Genomic DNA, 20,828 nt, shown 5'->3' with positions numbered 1-20,828 from the left:
TACGACTCCACATCGTACTATGATGGGTCTTCAAAACTGTTAAGTAGTTATGTTGGAAAGGGAGTTCCCAACAATTATCCGCATTTTAAAACTTTTGGCAGTAGATCTCTTACTGCTAGATTTGCGAGTTATCACTTTAATGAGACAGTCTTCCCGTCGTTATGGGGAGATAAGAAAAAAGATTTTCTAAGGGAACGACATGAATTGCCGTGGTGTGTTCCCACTGTGTCTCATATTGATTCTTGTACTCGACAAATGTAAATGTGAAGTGACAAAGAATAATCGATTTTCAGAATGTACACTGATGTCACTAAAGTGATAAGATCACACATACCAGCTGCAAACCTACCTGCAAGGTTACGAATCCTCAAATAAGGGATATACAACATAGACTAAGGTGTTGCAACTACACTTAGTGGAAGTGTGGTTGAGGTCGTGGCTCCATAGAGGAAGTTGGAGAGACCACTTGGTTCGATCAATCCTCACCTAGAAAGGAAGTAGGTGAGTAAGACACAACTTATTTATATCATCTCATAATATTGTCTCTAAATATGTCCATGAATCAAACTGGAGGAGGCTCCGAAGCTCAACGATTTCGGAGAACAATGAATCCAAAGGATTATGAGAACGCACACGAGTCAACGGAAAGATCGTGCAAGCATATTAATGATGGTTTTATATATATAGTTTCTCAAGAAAACAGAGCACGAAGAGATCGAACCATGCTTCTTATTGTTTAATGTCAACAAAGAGCATATTTGGCCTACACAATCCAGGTAGAACTTAGTTCTTTGACAAATATACAGGTATCTGGTGTGATAGTGCTAACCAACCAAGTGTAAAGCCTATGAGACATACATGATTATTTTTCATAGAGCACAGTGGGAAGAACGAAGTCTCAAAGTATCAAGACTCGCCTAGTGGCGCGAGGTTTGTCACAAAGCCCTGGAATTGTTCTCTTGTAATGAACGTTATGGCGTTTCGCTACTTAGTTAGCTTGGTAATTTCAAAAGGACTTGAAATGCAGCATATGTATGTGGTTGTTACGTATCTCTAAAAGAATCAAGAGATAACAGATATTTACAAAAGAAATGGGTAACCTTTTGTTTCCCAAATCAAGTGACTCTAAACCACATAGTGCCTTTACAGTTAGATATAACGCGCAATTATAGATTGAAGCAATCAGGTGGATGTGGTATACCCGTCTAAGTGACTATTTGATTTGGAGGGGATAGACAAGTAAGTTATATTTTGTTGCATATTCATAATAAAGTTCATGATTTAGAATTGTAGTTATCTATGTCGATGGTACATACATGATGGGTACTCTTGAGGTAATAAGAGAGCTTAAAATTTATTTGAAATCTAAATTTGAGATGAAAAATCTGGGAAAGCTCGATCGAATACTGAGCTTGTGGTATATTATCCCACCAGTTTGCATTTGTCTAAAGTTGTCAGGAAATTTAACAAAGACATGCATCCTGATAGCACTCCCATGATTAGTCGAGGTTCAAATGTAAGTAAGTGACCATTTCGTCTAAAGGAAGATGACAATGTTGTGTTGGAAGATGAAATTCCCATATCTAGACGCATTGTTGTACTTAGTATAATAATGTACTCTGATAAAATTTTGCATCCTCGGGGAACTTGTTAGCTAGATATAGCTCAACGCCAACGCAACGTCATTGGAATGATATAATGAATGTAATCGTGTACTTAAAAGTAACCATTGACATAAATTTGTTTTATCCCTGCAAAGACATTAAAAGGAACGCTAATGAAAGTGAAATCCAAAATTTGTTGATTATAAAGGAACAATAATCTCTTACCCAACGAAAGTAATCAGGGGAGATACGGTAGACTATTTTATAGGTCGTTACCGATATTCAGTTTCGAAAAAGTACATGACTAAAGGAACAATCTGGAATAACTCTGAAAGTAATCAGGGGGAGATGCCGACATCATGGTGAGGATCCAAGGATATGATGTCGACATAATTTACTTCGAAATTGAAGCTGTGTCGTACTCTTTTTCCCTTCGATCGAGAATAGTTTTTCCCAAAGAGTTTTGTTACTCGACAAGGTTTTTAGCGAGACAACACTAAAAGCATCAAGTATGTTGAACGTTGAAGACATAAAGATCGCGTTGATATTACTGAAAATATATGAATCAAAGAAATGAAACGCGATAGTCTGTTGAGCAACGTAACTTCCAGAGTCAACAACAAGGTCTTATAAACATTAAAGTCACCAAAGTAAAGTGTGATAAACTTCTTCTGACTGCATTAGACTAACGATAATTATCTGACATCAGGGGGAGCATCTAATAGTTTGTTGAACTATTTTCCTTCACCGAAGTTGTTTTTTCCTAGAGGGTTTTGTTACTCGGCAAGGGTTTTAATGAGACAACAACAAACACCGGGAATGTAATTTCCCAGCTAAGGCCATTGTCTTTCCGATGAGCATTTTCTTCCTTAGGAGTTGTGAAGCAACTAGTCAACTTCAACGGAGCAAAGTGATCATCTGTAACGGATCACCTTTACTTGCATCTTTCACGTCGTACTATTTTCCCTTCGTAAAGGTTTTGTCCCAATGGGTTTTCCTTGTCAAGGTTTTAGTGAGGCAAACATATTCGAGTCTAAGTATGTTCTACGTTTGCGTAATATTGTACACTTTTTCTTTAGTTCAGGTTTTGTCCCGTTGGGTTTCCCTAACGAAGTTTTAACGAGGCAATTAACTTAGACTCGTCGATGTTTGAAGATCGTATTGCATGTGATAAACTACATGTAAAATACGAGACAACATGTGAAGAGTTGTACCAAATAGAGGTGGCAAACAAGCTGAAACCCGCGGGTTAACCCGTGCCCGGCCCGTAAAAACCCGAACCCGGCTCGACTGGTTTCTAAACAAGCCGGGTTCGGGTTGGAGAAATGCCGGCTTGTGAATAAACGGGTTAACCCGTCCCGGCCCGTGAAACCGCGGGTACAACCCGTAAACCCGTCCACAATAACTAATTAGTAATTTTTATATAATCATGTCCGTCGGATTATCTAGGGTTAATCACATCCACACGATTAAGGTATAAAAGGCGAAACCCTAAAACTAAATGAAGAGATATCTTTCTTTTTTATCTCTCTCTTTTCTTCTTCTGCTCCTTGCCTCCTTCCCTTCTTCTGCGTTCTTCAGTTGTGACTTGTGAATTGAATCTCGGATAAACAATGAATCATTTGGCACGATTCTCTGGAATTGGATAATATTTGGATACTGAGAACCAAGTTGAATCTTTGGAAAAATGAATCATTAATCAATTGTTTTTTTATCTTATTGGTCGCTAGGATTAATTTTGAATCCTTCTTTTGATCGGCTATTCATTCCTGATTCTTTATCTCAAGGAGGAAATTGAGAGGGTCGTTTCTTCTGGAACCAATTTTACGAAATTTCGCTAATTCGTATCCAACCCATTTGTTAAAACATATTTATTCTTTTGTTTTCATTGCAAGATAATAAATACCAAAATTAACAAAGATCCCGTGTAAATGTTCTTGATTCAGCTTGCCATGGTCATTTTGGCCAAGAAAAATTCCAGTTGTAAAACCTAACATCTCGGAGTTTCTTCAATTTGCTTCGCATATTGGCCAAGGGAGGAACAAATTAGGACCACTCATGATGATGATCCTATGTTTGGAGTACCAAAAGCTCAAGCATGCAATGTCTGTTCACCCAGATATAAGCTTTGAGAGCAGGTATTGGATTTTATCTTTATCAAGGAACTACTGCGAATATCCGTCAAGTATTTTTCTAATAGCATTCCTTTTTTACAGCCGATGATGCTTCATGAGCTGGGAAATGACAAAGCTCATTTAAGAGAACCAATCAATGGACCTGTTGAAGAAGATGATGGGTGAGACCATTGTGTTTCCTTTTGTTATTTGAATGTCACTTCAAATTAATTTGTTTGTAGTGTTGCTAATTTAATTGGTTTATGATGTCAGGAATCTGTTGGGCTCACCGCTGCACAGTCTGTAATAGTCACACATGGAGAGCGTGTATGCATGCTTAGGTGACGTAGATACGATGGACGCAAGCACAGACGATCAAGAGCTGGTGAGGGTGAGTAATCATTTAGTAAGGTAAGAATTATGACGCAACCAAACCGTCAAAGTTGTTGCTACCGGTGGTTCAACTTGGTTCTCAGTATCCACAGCCAGTTAACCGGTGAAGCTGTTGCTACCGGTGGTTGTCTACAGATCTGCATACGAAGATGAACATGGAATCGGGGTTTGCTGTTGTTTGAAATGTATGTACTATAATAGTTTTGTTGGATGTATATGTATTTTTCAATTTCTGTTTATGTAATTTTCGATTTCTGTCGAGTTGACTTAACAAAAACCAGTTAACTCGTGAGCACCCGTGAACCCGCAAGCTTTACCCGGGACGGGCGCGGGTCAGATAGATGACCACCCGTGAAGAATTTCAACCCGCAAGCTTAGGCTTGTATTAACCCGTAACCCGCGGGTTGGGCACAAGCCAGCCCCGTCCCGCCCGTTTGCCAGCTCTAGTACCAAAGCTTTGTCCCACTGGGTTTTTCCCTGTCAAAGTTTTAATGAGGCAATTGATTTCGGCACAAGTCATCAAGGAAAGAACGACATTTGAAGAACTACATTCGAAGCACTATATGTGAAGCACTGCATGTTGGACCGCACAAGGGGGGTGTTGTAGGGTCTATGGCCCATAGATGTGCGGCCCGACTCGGGTTTGCCTTTCCATGTATATATGTTATTATATCCATGTAACCTTACCGATGCTAATCAATAGAAACTCTCTGCCTCTTTGCCTTCCCTACATTTCCGCTACAATATTGATTAAAATGTTCAGGCGATATTTTGAAATTTATTTTTTATATTAAGGATTAAATATCAATTGAGCAATATTAATAACCAAATACGCTACAATTGTACCCATACAAATAGAATAGTGTACCAAATAACGGAATCCCATATGATCGAGAGATTACGATCTCCGTGTTCATTTTAATTTTTGGTTGACGAACATATTCATAATTTTTATTTGCATGTATTGAGTTATGTAAAATGACTTTGTAATTTGTTGCACGTAGGTGTACGTTGTCTTTTATGCCAAAAGAAAAAAGACATCCTAAATAATCGAGACTTATTAAAAACAAAAAAAAATGGTGAAACGAAAATTTAAACCACACAAAAACAACCAGACACAACAAAATCTATAAAATGGGACCCCTGCTGTCCTCTATGGGATCCACCGGGACCACATCCAAAAATTTGCGAGAGAAAAAATGGAATTCGATTTTGGTGTAGTTTGGATAGGCGGTCTGTTAAGAATTATTGTATTAAAAATCACTTAGAAAGTCTGTAAACTCACACAGTCTCGGATCTCTTGCACAAAAAGTCTTTTCACCTCTCTACAGATCACCATTGACTAACGCCATGTATAGAAAAAAAAACTTGTGGATGGTTTTCAAATACCACCTTGCTGGGACTGTGACCTCTTTAGAATTTACATTCGACTATATGTACTGTTACCGCTAATCTTGCTACTAAACCCGTATAGATGATCATTTCAAAGTTTAAAGCAATTTTAAATTGAATCAACGAAAGTTACAAAGCAAAAGTTAGAACACAGAAGTTCTTATTATTTGAACACAGTAATACTATTTCTTACTCACAAACATAGTAGTCTAATATCATCTTCAGGGACTTGGTGATTGTTCTTTTCAAATCTTACATGCAAACATAATACCTTCTGTGGTAAGTTGATCGACATTCTCAACCAAAGGTTGAGCCCTAGCAACCTTAGCCAGAGCCTTGTTCTCTTCTGGTGTTCCACTCTCAAAGAATGCCCCAATCACCTTTCCGTCTTTGATCCAGTAGGTTCCGAATTTGTGTGTTGTTGATGAAGGGTCATTATCACCAAACAATACGGTTTCCCCAACATTGTCACCGTAGAATTGCCACGACAGATCAAATGAACGAGAGTAGAAGTAGGGGAGGTAGTCGTACTCTGCTGTGGTCTTCCCTTCTTCAGAGGCCTTGATAGCCTGCATTAAAGAACAATGTTTAGATGGGTTAATAGCACCAAACTTAGCAAAACATTAGGAATAGTTTCGTCACTGTAGACAGAGATAGTGTTTGTTTATAGCAAAACAGCAGCTGCTAAAATAACAGAAAAACGAAAAATAAGTTCAAACTTCAGGACAAGCCGTCACCGAAAGAAATCTAACCTTCACAGCTTGCTCTGCTGACTTCCTGGCATGATCAACATGCTCAACTCTTCTCATCTCATTGTACAATTTCATTGGGAAGGTAGCGACATCACCCACAGCGTATACATTAGGATCACTTGTTTTAAAAAAAGTGTCAGTCTGTCAAAGAAGAAAAGAGCATACTCTTCAGCAATTGGTCTAAAAACTACAGATAAGATGATTTTTTACTTAATTTAATGGCAAAACAGACATGAATGCATATGCAAATAAGATTGTGGTCAAGCAAAAATGTTAAATAAGATAGGCACTGAAGCAAGCTCCTGCCTGTAAGAAATTCTCAGTAAACTACATTAATAGAATCAAGGGAAACAATCAAACTAACCTTGAGTCCACCTTTCTCCTCTTCAGCCTGGCCCTTGAATAGAGCTGTAAGAGGTCTTCCACCAACACCGACGACTACAATGTCAGCATCCAGCACTCTTCCATCCTTCAGTTTTACCGTCTTTACCTGAAAAAAGGTGAGATAGCAATAGGTAAATTTAATATCATAACTCCTTGTAATTTAATTGCTGCTCGAATAATTGGTAATATACCTCTCCATTGGCGTCAGAATCAAATCCAACTGCAACAGTTCCTTTAATAATATTGACTCCTTTCTTAGTATAGTAACCCTCATAAAAATTGGCTATTTCAGCAGTAAAGAGACGAGGCACTGCAAAGAAAAGTAAGACTAAGTCAGAATTACATATAAACAAGAGAGCAGAAATGTGTAGGATGGGCAGAGAGGCAACCAAATTAATTCCACGGAATTTCTCTAGTTTTTGTTTTTTCCTTTGATTTAATTTCACTAGACATTGAAGAAAGCAAGTGAGCAGTATTAGTGAGCTGGGACTTACTGCACCATGGCTCGGGGTAAACCATAGTAACATCCATGTTATTCATTTTCAACACCGCAGAAAGCTCAAGACCAATGTATCCTCCTCCAACAATTACAGCTTTGCCGTTTGTCTTTGACTTGATAACTTCATATAGTTTGTCGGCATCATCAACTTCTCTCAAATAGAAGATGTTCTTGGCATCAGCACCTTGAACGCCAAAGTCAGACAACCTAATAACCTGCAAAGCAGAAAACCATTAACTACTTTTCATGGAAAGAATTTAGGCTAGACAGGTTTAAAATGGTCATATATAGGTAAGAATTGAAATGTTTATTAGGACTATCATTACTTATGAAAAAAAAATTAAGAACAAAGTGAAGTCTTAGCAGAGAAGATACATACTGCGGAACCAGTAGCAATGAGCAATACATCATACTTGAAGGTTGCTCCAGCTGCACTAGTTAAAGTCTGGGAAGCAAGATCAGCCTTCACTATTTCGGTGTTAAGGATCAACTCGATGCCTGCAAACAACCATTTTGAAATCAATGACAATACTTAACAAAAGATAATACACATGGTCAACACTCAACAGAATAAAGGTAGGTTTTCAAAATCCCATCTGTGCAAACGACAGATAAAGTATTTTCTCATCTCAATAACAGTTTAGATAGCATTAACTACTGGGAAAACATATTACCTTTCTGAGTATACCACTCGGGAAGTTGCCTCTCGCCCCCGCTACCAACACAGACATGGAAACCTGGAAGTCTGGCAGGTGCTGCAAAACCACAAAATTCATTTTTAGTACATCACCTTTGTAGGAGGAAACAACATCCCAATTTCATTGCTTTGGAGAAAAAGAAGCAACTAGAAAAGATCCTACACAGATATACATACTGTACAGCTTAATTTGCATCCTAAACACCTCTATTTTTACCAGCAGAGACATTTGCACATCAGAAGCTTATCATTCGTGCACATAGCACAACAATTTATGAAGAGCAACAATCGGCCATAGAAGGATCTGTTATTAATGACTGCATCACTTACATTCAGGAAAAAGGTAGGCCTTGCTAAGAGCTGGACGTTCATAAGGAGCTACCTGAAACATTAAAAGTAACCATGTTAAGGTAGAACATATCAAACTCATAAGTCATATCCACAGTTTAATCTGACCTAATATCATCTGTTGACTTGTAGTAGTCGTTTAGTTTCTTAACTTAACTATTGGAGAAAGCAAACAACTTCGTGTTTCAAAATTTCAGTGAACATGAGTATAGGTGAAATCTCTGGGAATCAATATCAACAAAAACACAAACATATTCTTCTAAAGAAAGATAATAATAGAATCTATACCGCCTCTTTGGAGATAATAGCCAATTCACCAGCATTAAGACCTTGAGCAGCAAATTCTTTAGCTGCATATCCCTGTTAAGTCACATGATCAAACAATCATTATAAAAAATTACAAAGAAACTTACCCAAAAAAAACCAGAGGAAAATATCATTGCGTCCTCTACATGATAACAGTCAGAAACGAAACAAAGTAAAACCAGATCCAGTAATCAAAAATTGTAAGATGATAAAGCGCCGCAAATAATTAAGAAAACAAACAAAAGCAAATTAAAGCTTATCAGATCGATCAAAAGAGAGATTGAAGGAGGAGGATTGTAAACTTACAGCAGAAACACCACCACCAACAATTACATACTTGAAATGCTTTTCCGCCATTTAAAATTCAGAAAAAATATCTTTTAATTTCTTTGTTTTCGATCGAGAATGCTTTGGGGGAGAGAGTTGTTTGTGTGTGTGCTAGCGAAAAAGTGGAAGGGATTGGTTATGTATTTATATTAGTACGACTCAGTGCACCATTGGCTGATGATCTTCTCATATTATCGAGTAACGAGTAAAATAGCCCTTTTCTAAACACGTGGTAGCTATATCCACCGATGATTAGTTGCTGACTGTGTATCTGCCACGATACGATCCCGATAATTTTGTTTCTCGAATGAGATTGTTGGAGGAGAATGTATCAAGCCGTTGAGTTGGCTATCATCATTTTCAATAGTGTGGAAAGAATCTTACGACAGCAATGACGGGTGCCTGCTAACGTGCACCAGGTCGCCACGAGTCTATGTATCCGTTATTAGGTTCACATGTTCTAGAAACATTAATGTGAGTGGTGGTTGGTAGAAAAACCCTACAGTATTTTTCAAAGCTGAGACCAATTCTTCCGACCTATAAACAAAACCGGAACGAAGAGACTTTAATATTTGTGTTTTTTGCTCAATTCTGGCACACCGTTATCTGTAAATTTGAAAGAGAGATTAAGATGAAGAAATGATCTGGTTTTACTGGTGTTAAGCTACCGTAGATGGACTGATGTCACTAAGGTGAAAAAACAGTGTTTTTTGCCTATCATACAAAATGTTTACATGTTCTCGGATTTCTACATTCATTGGAAACGAGAATTTCTTAAAAGGTAACGAGAAATATAGTGGTGTTTACAAAACTGATTTAGTGTTCATTACTGAAAACAAATATCCAAAAATTTAACAGGATAACAACTGAAACATATTCTGCCAATTCATTTCCTTAAGAAGGAAAAGCTTCACTTGGGGATAGTCACATTCAATATTTTAATATCTTGGTAGGGTTTGTCTTGCTTGTCTGTCTTCACCTTCTCTATGCCCTGTATATAGTGAGTAGCGACTAAGATTCAAAGACTTGATATTTGGCTCAGTAATTAACTTGATGTTTGCAAGCACGTCAGGACAGTGCTAGGGTTGGAGTAAAAATAAAAAAATAAAATTTAATATACCTGTACTACGTCCATTCCCTTCACAACTCTACCGAATACAGTGTGCTTATTATCCAGCCATGGCGTTGCCACAGTGGTAATAAAGAACTGAGAGCCATTGGTGTTTGGCCCCGCATTTGCCATGGACAGTGTAAAAGGTCTGTCGTGCCTCAAACTGCACATTACAAAAAGTAACCATTTCTCATATGTAAGCTTCCTGACAAATGAGAACCTGGTGCTAGAATGGACAGGTTACGAAAACAACCTGAGACGGAGGAAATAAAAGAGAACTTTGCAAAATAAGCTTTTCAGGTGACCCTAGAGGAAACCCAATTTAAATTTGTAACTGGCTTTTGCTATGCCAATCAGCAATAGGAGTTACCTTTTGTGGAACTCATCCTCAAACTCCCTACCCCAAATAGACTGCCCACCAGTGCCATCTCCCAGAGGATCTCCTGTCTGTATCATGAAGCCTTTGATAACCCGGTGGAAAATGAGATTATCGTAATAACCATTGCGGCAGTGAGTGGTGAAGTTCTCCACAGTTTTCGGACATTCTTCTGGGTACAGTTTAATGTGAATATCACCAAGTGATGTGTGCATAATCTGATTCAAAAGGCCAAAACATGGATAAACCATAAGTATAGAACCAAAACTAAGTAAAAGGAGTATGACCACCATAGTGTGAACAAAAAAGAAGGGGACCCACCACATTCTCAGGAAGAGATGTTGTAACAGATTTTCCTATATCGGAAGCAGCCAAAAGTTCGTCAGCAGGGGGCTTTTCATTAAATACATCCCTTCCCTTAGTTGCGTCTTCCGGTTCTTCTGGTTCTCTTCGACTGAATAACCATAACCACAACAGTCGGAATTTGTTTAGACTGGTGGAAGGACTCAAATATTCATGATTAATAACAAAAATGAAAAAAGGAAATCTATATTAAGTTTCGGATTGCCTAGAAGTTTTGCTACACATCCTAGCATCGACATTGATCGACATGACAATTTAATCAATAATGATATCATATAGACTTCAAAGGTTTTTAAGGGAATATAGATGTCTACTGGTGGTAGTTGTGGAAAACTGACAGCAAATCATATTGCACGCAGGATATAAAGGAGAATCTTTCCGATACCTGAATAAATAGATCCTGTGTTTCTTGAAAGCGCAGCAAAGGAGAGTGGGGTCTGTCAAAGGATCTTTGCCCTCGTTGACATTAGCTGCAGCCACGGGAATTTTTCTCACCTTTTTACTGTTTCTGTCACCTTGATACAAAGCAATTTTTAAAAATCTATCATTGTTCTCAACCTTTCCAAGAATTCGAGCAACTTTATTTGTCTGCAAATTTACCACCTGTGCATACACAATTAACATAATGAAATATCAATATTAGTACTGGCAACCATTAACTATTTTGCACATGTGAGAACAACAATTCCGTAAGCCTTGCCTTAATGCCAAGAAGTGTTGCATATATGATGAAGTTAGAGCTCTCATCAAAGATCGCATTTGGTTGAGGCACATTTTCCGATTTTTCTATTTCCTTCTCAACTGCTATTCTTCGTCCAAAATCAATGGCTTCTAACCTATAGAGAGGAACATCGGCCCTTTGGAGTTCTTGTGCTGCCTAAATGAGTAGCAAAAACTTATTAGAAGTCTCAAAAAGCGAACTGTCAAAAAGAACTGGTTTGAAGTGAAAAGCATTATTACCTCCAGGGACTCATCATACTGTCGCCGAAGCTTACCACTTCTAAAATAAAACACACGTATTTTACGATCAGGAGATGTAATGGCGAATTGCTTGCCGTCAGGGCTAACCTACAAAGATAAAGATTAACACCTCATCGCAAATACAAAAAGTAGGCAACTTTAGGCACCGAACCCATATGGTTCTGAGAGTTGACTTTCTAACCACAAATATCAGAAATATATTGGACCTCAATTGCAGAAACAGATGTTTTGGACTTCACAACTTCAAAGAGACTGGTGTCACTCTTCAGTTTGAAACTCACTCTGCAAAATGTAATGGCATATTACACACTAATATCAACCGTAAAAGGTAACAAAATCACAATCACAGACGAGATAGTTCTGTAACTAACAAGAAAATTACTCAGAAAGAAGCAATAGCTCTGGGACAAATAGTTGGCAGATCCTTATACACTAACTAGTATTTCTTTCAAATAACATACCTATCTTCCGGGAACTGCAGTGTAGCAGGGCACCAGTATTCAATGATTCCCTTCTCGTCTGCAGATATTACTGTGTCAAAGATCTGGTTGTACTCCATAACTTTTACTGGGCCCATGTGTATCTACATAATCACATACAGGCAAAATAAAAAAAGTCTCAAGATCAAAACATAAGCAGATCTAACAAGCTCAAGTTTGAAAATCTAATTGGAAGAAAAGTAGCAAACCTCTTTAGAGATAATTGGCTCATTTGTACCAGAACGTGCATCGTATATATGAACAAACGGGGAGTTGCGATCACTAATGGCAAGCTTAGCCTTGACGTCTCCTTGCTTGTAAACCCATTCAACTGTGCCGGGTACAAAGGGTAGGCGTATCATGACCATCATATCATAGTTTACGACATCGTATATCTTCACCGATTTGTCATTTGAAATTGTACAACAAAGTAAGCCATCTGCGCTAACCTGCATTGCTGAACCACGTCATGGTTGATGATTGCCACTAAATCATGAATTGAATGCAGAAGAAATATAAAACACAATAAATTATGCCTAACACGGTTTTTATTGTTGTGTTTTATACTAGTTATCGTTCTAATAAACAAGGCTACACAAATAGCATAAAGAAGCGCCAGCACAAGCAGATCAACGACTTCACTTAGTAGAGGACTAAGAAATATGATATAGAAGAGAAACTGCACATGCGCACAGGATCTATCTTACTGTTGGCACTAAATTTTATCAACTACGAGCACCATGAAGCAGGACGAAACCCAGCGAGCATAAACTGGAATGTGAAATTCTAGAGTTTGAAATACGATAAAGAAGCCACTCAAGAAGCAAAAAAACATTAAACAAGAATTGGCTAGAGTTTAAGAATATGGGAGGGACACTCACGGCTAAACCTTCAATAGGTCCAAGGTGGGATCTGAAATGCTTAGCAAACTCGATGCCAATTGGTTTTTTCTTCCAAAACTTCAAATGACCTGAAAAGTTTAATAAAGGTCAGAGTGAAAGCAACTACTAATGCTAATTCAATAATCAATTGCTTTCAAATCATCGGGATTTTAGTCCAAATTTTGTTTGATAATGGAAATATACCCAAAGAGACACACTGAACGATTGAAACAAACTTACCGTCAGCACTTCCAGTTATTAAAAACTCTGCCTGTGACACAGCCACATGTGTGACTACATCGCGATGCATAAAGCTTTTTTCATACCTGTATATACATAATATTCATCGTGGTTCATACTTCATACATTGTAAGAATTTTCTTTTTAAGTTCAGTCATTGTAGAGATGTTGATACTATAAATTGGATGAAGTAACAGTTCGCGGATCTAAAACCCTAATTCCAAGAAGTTAAAACCCTAACTTTCAAACATCCAACTATCAAACACAGAAAATTAAAAAACAGAAAAATAAATACAACTCACATATTAGCAGAGGGCAAAGAATCAAGATAAGTTTGTTCGAACTGCAGGGGACGTTTACGAGGACGAGGAGGAGGGGGAGCAGGACCAACTATTGGTTCTTCTTCAATTTCAAGCACTGTCAAACTTTCTTTACCGTTCTGATTTTCCTCCATTGTTTTCTTCTAGGGTTCTTAAAGGGATGTGGAACTTGGATTAAAACCTTAAGCTCTTGGATAAAAGTATGTTCGTAGCGGAGGGAAATCACTCTTTGAGATTGGAAGAGAGGTGTGGGTTTCAGTTTAAACTCTCTTTCAAAATTCACTAGAGCGTCTGAAGTGAGAGATATTGGGGCGCAGACGAATGTTTACCACGTGCGATTACATGAAAAATTGGAGAGTTATTTATAGGTGGAACTCGTCCCCTGGTTTTCTTGGTTATGCAAGGGAAATTCCCATGGCAAATTGCGAAGACAAATGCTATCCCACATGATTTTGCACGATGATTTCCCGTAAAAGCGGCTTCTTTACTGTTGGATGATTACGCGATAGTTGAGCCAGGTGAATGGTCAAACATGATTTTCCATAATGGCAAATGTGATTTGTGGCAGCACAAGAAGCACGCGACCAAGGTATGATCACGCGGTTTAACCTAGCACACTAGCTAGGAGGAAGCGCCAACATCTTTTGTTGAGCAGCTAGCGGCTCACTTTCCTCCGCTAACGGTAGTTTTTTAACAGTATTTATAACGGCTATTTTTTGCCTCGATATATATTATTCAAGTTTATTCTCCAAAGTCATAACACACTTTTATCCTATCAATCTTCTCTCAATTTCGACCACTTTAATTTATTAATCAAGAATCCTGATTTTGGTTCTTCTGAGGAAGATATGGAAACGGATGAAACCTTGTACGAAGAAGAGCGAGAAACTTATGTAGAGATTTTGCGTCAATTGGATGAAAAGGCAAATAAGGCAAGAGGCGGCGAAACTTTATGTTGCAATTACATTCAGGGATGATACCAAAGCCTTTAGAGCCAGAGAAGTTTTCACTAGAATATGGACGTGGTGAATCGGTATTTTACCACGACAAGATGATGCATGATTATTTTAATCATGGATGTGTGTATTATGATGCAGATTTTCAGCGCCGATTCCACATGGGCCGCAACTTGACTCAAAGGATTATTGTGTCATGGTCTTGTGGTGTCCCTTAGCGAATGTTGAGTGTCTTAATACAAGTCTAAGTGTTTTATTAGTTAGATAATTTATTTTCTGTTAAGTAGTTGTTAGCAATAAAGTATAGTGATCTACCCACGTGTAGGAGTGACATGAAAACTAGTGACACGAAAAGTTTGGTATTCATCTTGGTTGAAGGTTATGAAAACTTGTGACACGAAAAGTTTGGTATTCATCTTGGTCATCTTGGTCGACGGTTATCAAGGAAAATAGTAAGAACTTAGATAGTACTTGAAAAAGCGGGAATCTAACAACCACACCCAATATTTCGTTCGGAAATCAGAATATACAAACTCCAATATACTTTCAAGAGAATCAACTAGACAGTCAGACTCAACCTATAGAAAAGTATATCAAAGAGTTTATATCTCAATTCCTCAATTCAATCTGCAATCAGCAAATGATATTTGCGAGCCCAATTGAATAAGATAAATAACTTGGACGGTATCACAAACCAATATCCAAGTGTCAATCAATTCAATCAACAATCCAAAGGTCGGATTCAAGAACTAATTGAACTTAACACACAACCTGTGATATTTTGATTATATAACAAAATATAATGCGGAAAAGAAATAACACAGACACCAGAAATTTTGTTAACGAGGAAAACCGCAAATGCAGAAAAACCCCGGGACCTAGTCCAGCTTTGAACACCACATTGTATTAAGTCGCTACAGACACTAGCCTACTACCAATGAACTTAGGACTGGAATGTAGTTGAGCCTTAATCAATCTCACACTGATCAAGGTACAGTTGCGCTCCTTACGTTTCTGAACCCCAGCAGGATTCTACGCACTTGGTTCCCTTAGCTGATCTCACCCATAACCAAGAGTTGAAACGATCCAAAGTCGAAGACTTGGTAAACAAATTTTTCTCACACAGAAAAGTCTATTGGAATAGATAAATATGTCTCCCACAGAAACATCTACGAGTTTTGTTCCGTCTTTTGATAAATCAAGGTGCACATGAACCAATTGATAAACTGGACTTATATTCCCGAATAACAGCCTAGTATTATCAATCACCTAACAATAATCTTAATCGTATGGAAGCGAAACAAGATATTGTGGAATCACAAACGATAAGACGAATATGTTTGTGACTACTTTTAATCTTACCTATCAGAGATAAATCTCAAGCAAATCTTAGCAAAGATAATACTCAATCACGATAGTAGAAGTAAGATCAGAACATGCAACTACAGAGAAAATAGTTGGGTCTGGCTTCACAATCCCAATGAAGTCTTTAAGTCGTTAACCTACAGGGTTTCGTGAAAACCTAAGGTTAAAGGAGAATCGACTCTAGTCGCAACTAGTATCACACAGAAGGTGTGGGGATTAGGTTTCCCAGTTGCTAGAGTTCTCTCTTATATAGTTTTAAAATTAGGGTTTGCAATCTAAGTTACCTTGGTAACAAAGCATTCAATATTCACCGTTAGATGAAAACCTGATTAGACTCAAGCTAATATCTTCAACCGTTGGATCGAACTTAGCTTGTTATATACAAATGAAATGTACCTTCATTTAGGTTTGAGTAACCGTACCTAAACGTGTAGGTTGGCTTAACAGTACTTAACCGAGGTTAGCTATATGAACACTCTCGTATCAACCTTATTCATTTTAACCACAACTAGTTCAAATGACTCAAATGAAACTAGTTATAGAGTTGTTCAATTGCTATATTCTCATAGAAGTATACAAGAACACAATTGAAGCAAAATCGATTTGATTCACTCGAATCAATTCATGAACATTATAGCCACGGTTTGCAAAGAATACATTCTTTATTATATAAATGTATTAGTTCATGAACAAACCGATTTTAGAACTTTAACCACTCAAGTATGCATACGGGTACGCATACTTAAAGTAGCCGGCCTGAGTTTGGGTTCGCCAGTATGCAAACGGGTACACAGACTTCCAAAAACAGTAGAAATTCCCGGACCCAAACCCTTCGCCAGTACGCGTACGGGTATGTGTACTTAGGTACTCGGAATTTCACAACTAACCGGTACGCATACGGTTATGCATACTATAGTTCCGGTCATGGATCACATATATGTAAGAGCACATACTATGTTTATAATCCAATGATGATTAAGTGTTTTAAACTCTATTTAAATTATTGAAACATTCTTAAAGGATGACAATAGCTGTTTTCACGAACTATTAGCATCAAAGCAATTTTCAAGTTAATGAAATAATCATAACAAAACATTCAAAGTCTACACCAAATGATTGTATCACACAAATCATATATTGATCGGTGATTTTCACATGATCATCTTTTGACTTTCGTCAAGAATATAAGATGAACTTGGTTGAAGAGAAAGCTTACCAACACATATTTCGAGAAATATGTAAGCGAGTTAAGCTCAGCTCGAAATCTCAAATGTGCATAATCGAAAAATATACAGTAATACGATATTTGAGATAGAGTAGAAATAGACTTTCCAAGTGATAGATGAGTTTTAGTCTCCACATATCTTTTATTGATGAAGTTCCACAAGCTCTCCTTAGTAGTTCTTCGTCTTCAATTGATGAACGTCGTGAAGTCTAATGCTCAACTACACAATCTATCATAGTCCGAGACATTACTATAAGTAGACTAGAAATCAAGACTTATAGTTTAGATCACTAACATTGACAAACAAGTTTGAGATAGCAACGCTTGCGAGTTCGACCGATCAGTGCTCTAACAATCTCCCCTTTGTCAATTTTAGTGACAAAACTATCAATACATATGGATTACAAAATAAACAAACTTTGTAGCTTCTCATCCAAATGCTTGATCTCCTTGGTTCTTAAACATTACTCGAAATATTCGTCACTTCCAAGTACTCCGATGATTCCAAATATGTTAAACTCAGCATCATAGTTGTTGAAGATCCATAGCTATAACAATGATAAAACAGTTGCTCTCAATCATTGTTATACAGTGTCATAGTATTATTACACATCATCAAAGTCCAATTGTATCACAACTTTGACAACAATACTATGGTGATATGTGTCACTCCCCCTTAGTCAATACTTCATCTCACAATGAAAACCACTCCCTTTTACATAATGATTCGTAAACCATATGTATTTGTAGTGTGAACTACACATTAATTCTCCCCTTTTTTGTGAATATAAATTGGCAAAGGTATGAAAAATAGTGGGATCCTCATGAAATTTTCATAGAGATACTTCATGACCAAAAGAGAACAACATACCAACTCGTTTCGATGATTTCACATAGTCGAAATTTAGTGTATTCATCAAGGAGTTTATAAAGATACAAGAAAATTCCTACAATATTCCATAGCCGCACTCCCCACAAATATTTGGCAATTAAGTAGAAGTTCAAATAAGAACTCTCCCCCATAAAATATCATTCCCGAAAGAACAACAAGAGCGACCTTACTTTTACAAGAAAATAAGGATTTCTTTGGACATTAACAAATCACATGAGACATGAATTTGTATCCAAAAAACTCAATTAAATTAAGCACAAGAAAACCCATGATTAATTTAATCGGAAATGCTCACATAAGAGAACTTATGGAGCCGTACAGTACATACACAAAGATGTGGATCAGGGAAAGACCGATACTGCGGAATAAACAAAGCTTCATTCTATTTTTCATCACTATTTGCACAATGACATATAATAGACTTGATCTTTGTAAATAAAGTTCATCCTATCTTCCATCAATATTTTTATAATGACATAATTGGCTTAACTTTTGTAGTCAAAAGTTCATTCTATCTTTTATCAATATTTCCATACCGACATGTAAGAGAATTAACTTTTGAGCATATATAGGACAGTCAAGGTTCACGGACGTAAACAACATATCCCGTAACGATTTGCAATATATAAAACCATAAAGATTAATACTGCAAAAATCATCTTCGAAATAGCTTAGAATTTAAATAACTAAATCTAAAAACATTGCAAGATGAAAATGTTGGCAATAGCTATGTGTACTCACAATAATGGTTATTCCAAACCCTAGATATCCTTCTTAAAAGCACAAGAATAAATTCTCATAAGAAGTTTCCTAAACAAAGAACTGTTCTTTGATAACTTCGTACCTTTCAATGAATCCATTATAGAAGGTGTCGCTGATTTCCTTGACTCGCTTGACCGTGGAAACTCCATGTTCATGAGTTAGAACACTAACTTTACGATAAACAACACGAGCAAGTTTTCTAGCCTTGACGCAGTGGAAGATTTGAAAACTCAACCTTTGAATCATCCTGAAAACAAGTTAAATCCTTGACAGATTCATCAATCCAAAATTTGTTCTCTTTCCTAGCAAGCATCTTCTTCGGAACAAGTTCTTGAACTGAACCACGTCCTTGAGTGTCCTCCTCCATGTCAAGGCTCACAATCTCTTGAGATCTTGAAGAGTTCTTCAAATAATTTTTTTGTTAGGGATGGAATAACACAATATATAATATATATATATATATATGTTAGTGAACAGGAGAATGAATCTCTTATTATGGAAACCCTATGAAATCACATGAACGGGACACAAACGTTCGTAGACTGGTCACATATGAAGAATGGATTTGTAAAAGATCCAACAAGAGGAAACACAATATTTGTTAACATTGCTCAAGAAGTCAGAGCATGATACATGATCAGAAGGATCAAGAAATCAGATAGTTAACATAAAAACGCATAAAAACATACAACTAATCTTGAGACTCCCACAATCATCATCCTTGCAACTCTCAAGATAGATACAAGGATGAGATTATCCGGGATCAGGTAAAGGAGCGAGAAGTAATATCACTATGAATTATGGGAGCAGAATAGTACAAATCTATTGTGCGTTTGTGACAAATGTTCCCTTCTTTCCAATGATCATAACTTATTCCAGGAGAATTTGTCATAAACCCTGTTAAAAGTCCATCAGAAGGATTTTTCTGAGGACTAAGTCTAGGGTCTTTAGAGATCGGTTCCAGAGGAGAAGAATTGAAGGACTTCCATCTTCCCGATTTAGACTTGCCATACTTGTTCTTATAAACACAGGGAATGTGTTCATTAGTAGCACAAAAGTTTATACCATTAAGAGGAACTTGCAACCTGTGACGATTTCTTGAAGAAAGGACATTCTTATAAGAATTCTGGTTTTCTGTAGGAAAGAATTTCACTGTAGATCTTGTCAGATGATTTACTCTGTTGACTGTAAAAAGAAACAAATTATGAAGATCAGAAATTTGTTTCTTTCTAGCAAAGCAATGAAGAGCATAATGATCTTTTTCCCACAGAAGGAACAACATCGTGGATTAGAAACATAATTGCCTTGACTCATAACCTTTTCCTGCACCTGCGAATTTTGCAAGTGATTCATACTGGGTAATTCCTTGGAGGGAATTTTCTTTACTCTTGGTAAAGCCTTATAAATATCAGAAAGAGGTACAGAGGATAACTTACTCATCAAACACAGGTTTTTCCTTTTTCAAGGTGTTACAATGTTCTTGGGCACATCGAAGTGATGCAACAAGTTCCATTTTTTCAACAAGATGATTGTTTATTTCTGATGAATGAGCCTTGATTAAACGTTCTTCTCTAATTGAATTCTATCTAATAGTATCTTCAAGTATACTAATCTTTTCACGTTGTAGAGTAGTTTCTTGAATCAATTTTTCGATATTGTTAGAGAGAGATTCAATAAAGCAATAGAGTTCACGTTCTCTTTCAAGAGATTTTTCGAATTCATCAATGAGATGATCATACTTTTCTTCAAGAGTCTTGATTTTAGAACCTTGAAAATCAATGATATCAGCAAATTTTTTTAACGATCCGGTGAGTTCCATTTCAGATTCTAATACGATGTCAATTTTCTCATTTTCACCCCAAGATTCGGAAGAATCTGCTAAGGAGTTATCCTTTGAGTGAAACCCAATATTTTTGGCATAATCAGAAAATTTGGAAGACATCTCTATGTACGTAGTTTGTGAGATACTTTTTAGGTCCACAGAAATCAGATTCCTACAAACACAAACTTATGAGGTCTTAAACGTGTTTGCCTGCTCTGATACCAATTGAAAAAGGGAGG

The 20,828-nt window shown here is 37.1% G+C and overlaps 2 protein-coding genes and 1 long non-coding RNA gene across 4 annotated transcripts; 1 reads left to right on the top strand and 2 right to left on the bottom strand.

The window, feature by feature from the left end:
• Positions 1-3,140: 3,140 nt before the first annotated feature.
• Positions 3,141-4,501, top strand: LOC113320766. The gene is made up of 3 exons (XR_003346276.1): positions 3,141-3,742; positions 3,821-3,900; positions 3,992-4,501. It is a non-coding gene; the product is annotated as an uncharacterized LOC113320766 (long non-coding RNA).
• A 1,085-nt stretch (positions 4,502-5,586) lies between these two features.
• Positions 5,587-8,965, bottom strand: LOC113321954 (monodehydroascorbate reductase-like). Its single transcript, XM_026569940.1, has 10 exons — positions 8,796-8,965; positions 8,472-8,543; positions 8,166-8,217; positions 7,813-7,893; positions 7,518-7,636; positions 7,134-7,353; positions 6,831-6,949; positions 6,620-6,745; positions 6,256-6,396; positions 5,587-6,072 (listed from the first exon to the last, which is right to left on the bottom strand). Exons 1-10 carry the CDS (start codon positions 8,844-8,846, stop codon positions 5,749-5,751), a joined length of 1,305 nt encoding a protein of 434 aa, XP_026425725.1. The 5' UTR covers positions 8,847-8,965; the 3' UTR covers positions 5,587-5,748.
• A 539-nt stretch (positions 8,966-9,504) lies between these two features.
• Positions 9,505-13,901, bottom strand: LOC113320100 (peptidyl-prolyl cis-trans isomerase CYP71). Of its 2 annotated transcripts, XM_026568033.1 has the most exons (13): positions 13,550-13,901; positions 13,248-13,333; positions 13,008-13,096; positions 12,336-12,575; positions 12,109-12,230; positions 11,854-11,929; positions 11,627-11,734; positions 11,367-11,543; positions 11,052-11,269; positions 10,625-10,757; positions 10,298-10,521; positions 9,937-10,090; positions 9,505-9,807 (listed from the first exon to the last, which is right to left on the bottom strand). In XM_026568033.1, the coding sequence occupies exons 1-13, from the start codon at positions 13,699-13,701 to the stop codon at positions 9,727-9,729; spliced, it is 1,860 nt and encodes a 619-aa protein (XP_026423818.1). In that variant the 5' UTR covers positions 13,702-13,901; the 3' UTR covers positions 9,505-9,726. The 2 variants fall into 2 exon arrangements, with proteins under 2 accessions (XP_026423818.1, XP_026423820.1); XM_026568035.1 differs by lacking the exons at positions 13,248-13,333; positions 13,550-13,901 and having other exon boundaries at positions 12,336-12,583; positions 13,008-13,060.
• Between the last annotated feature and the right edge of the window lie 6,927 nt (positions 13,902-20,828).

The sequence above is a fragment of the Papaver somniferum genome, chromosome 11, assembly GCF_003573695.1.
Source record: "Papaver somniferum cultivar HN1 chromosome 11, ASM357369v1, whole genome shotgun sequence".
NCBI classification, from domain to species: Eukaryota; Viridiplantae; Streptophyta; class Magnoliopsida; order Ranunculales; family Papaveraceae; genus Papaver; species Papaver somniferum.
The sequence above is the reverse complement of the archived record's forward strand: the minus strand, read 5'-3'. Positions and strand labels throughout refer to the sequence as shown.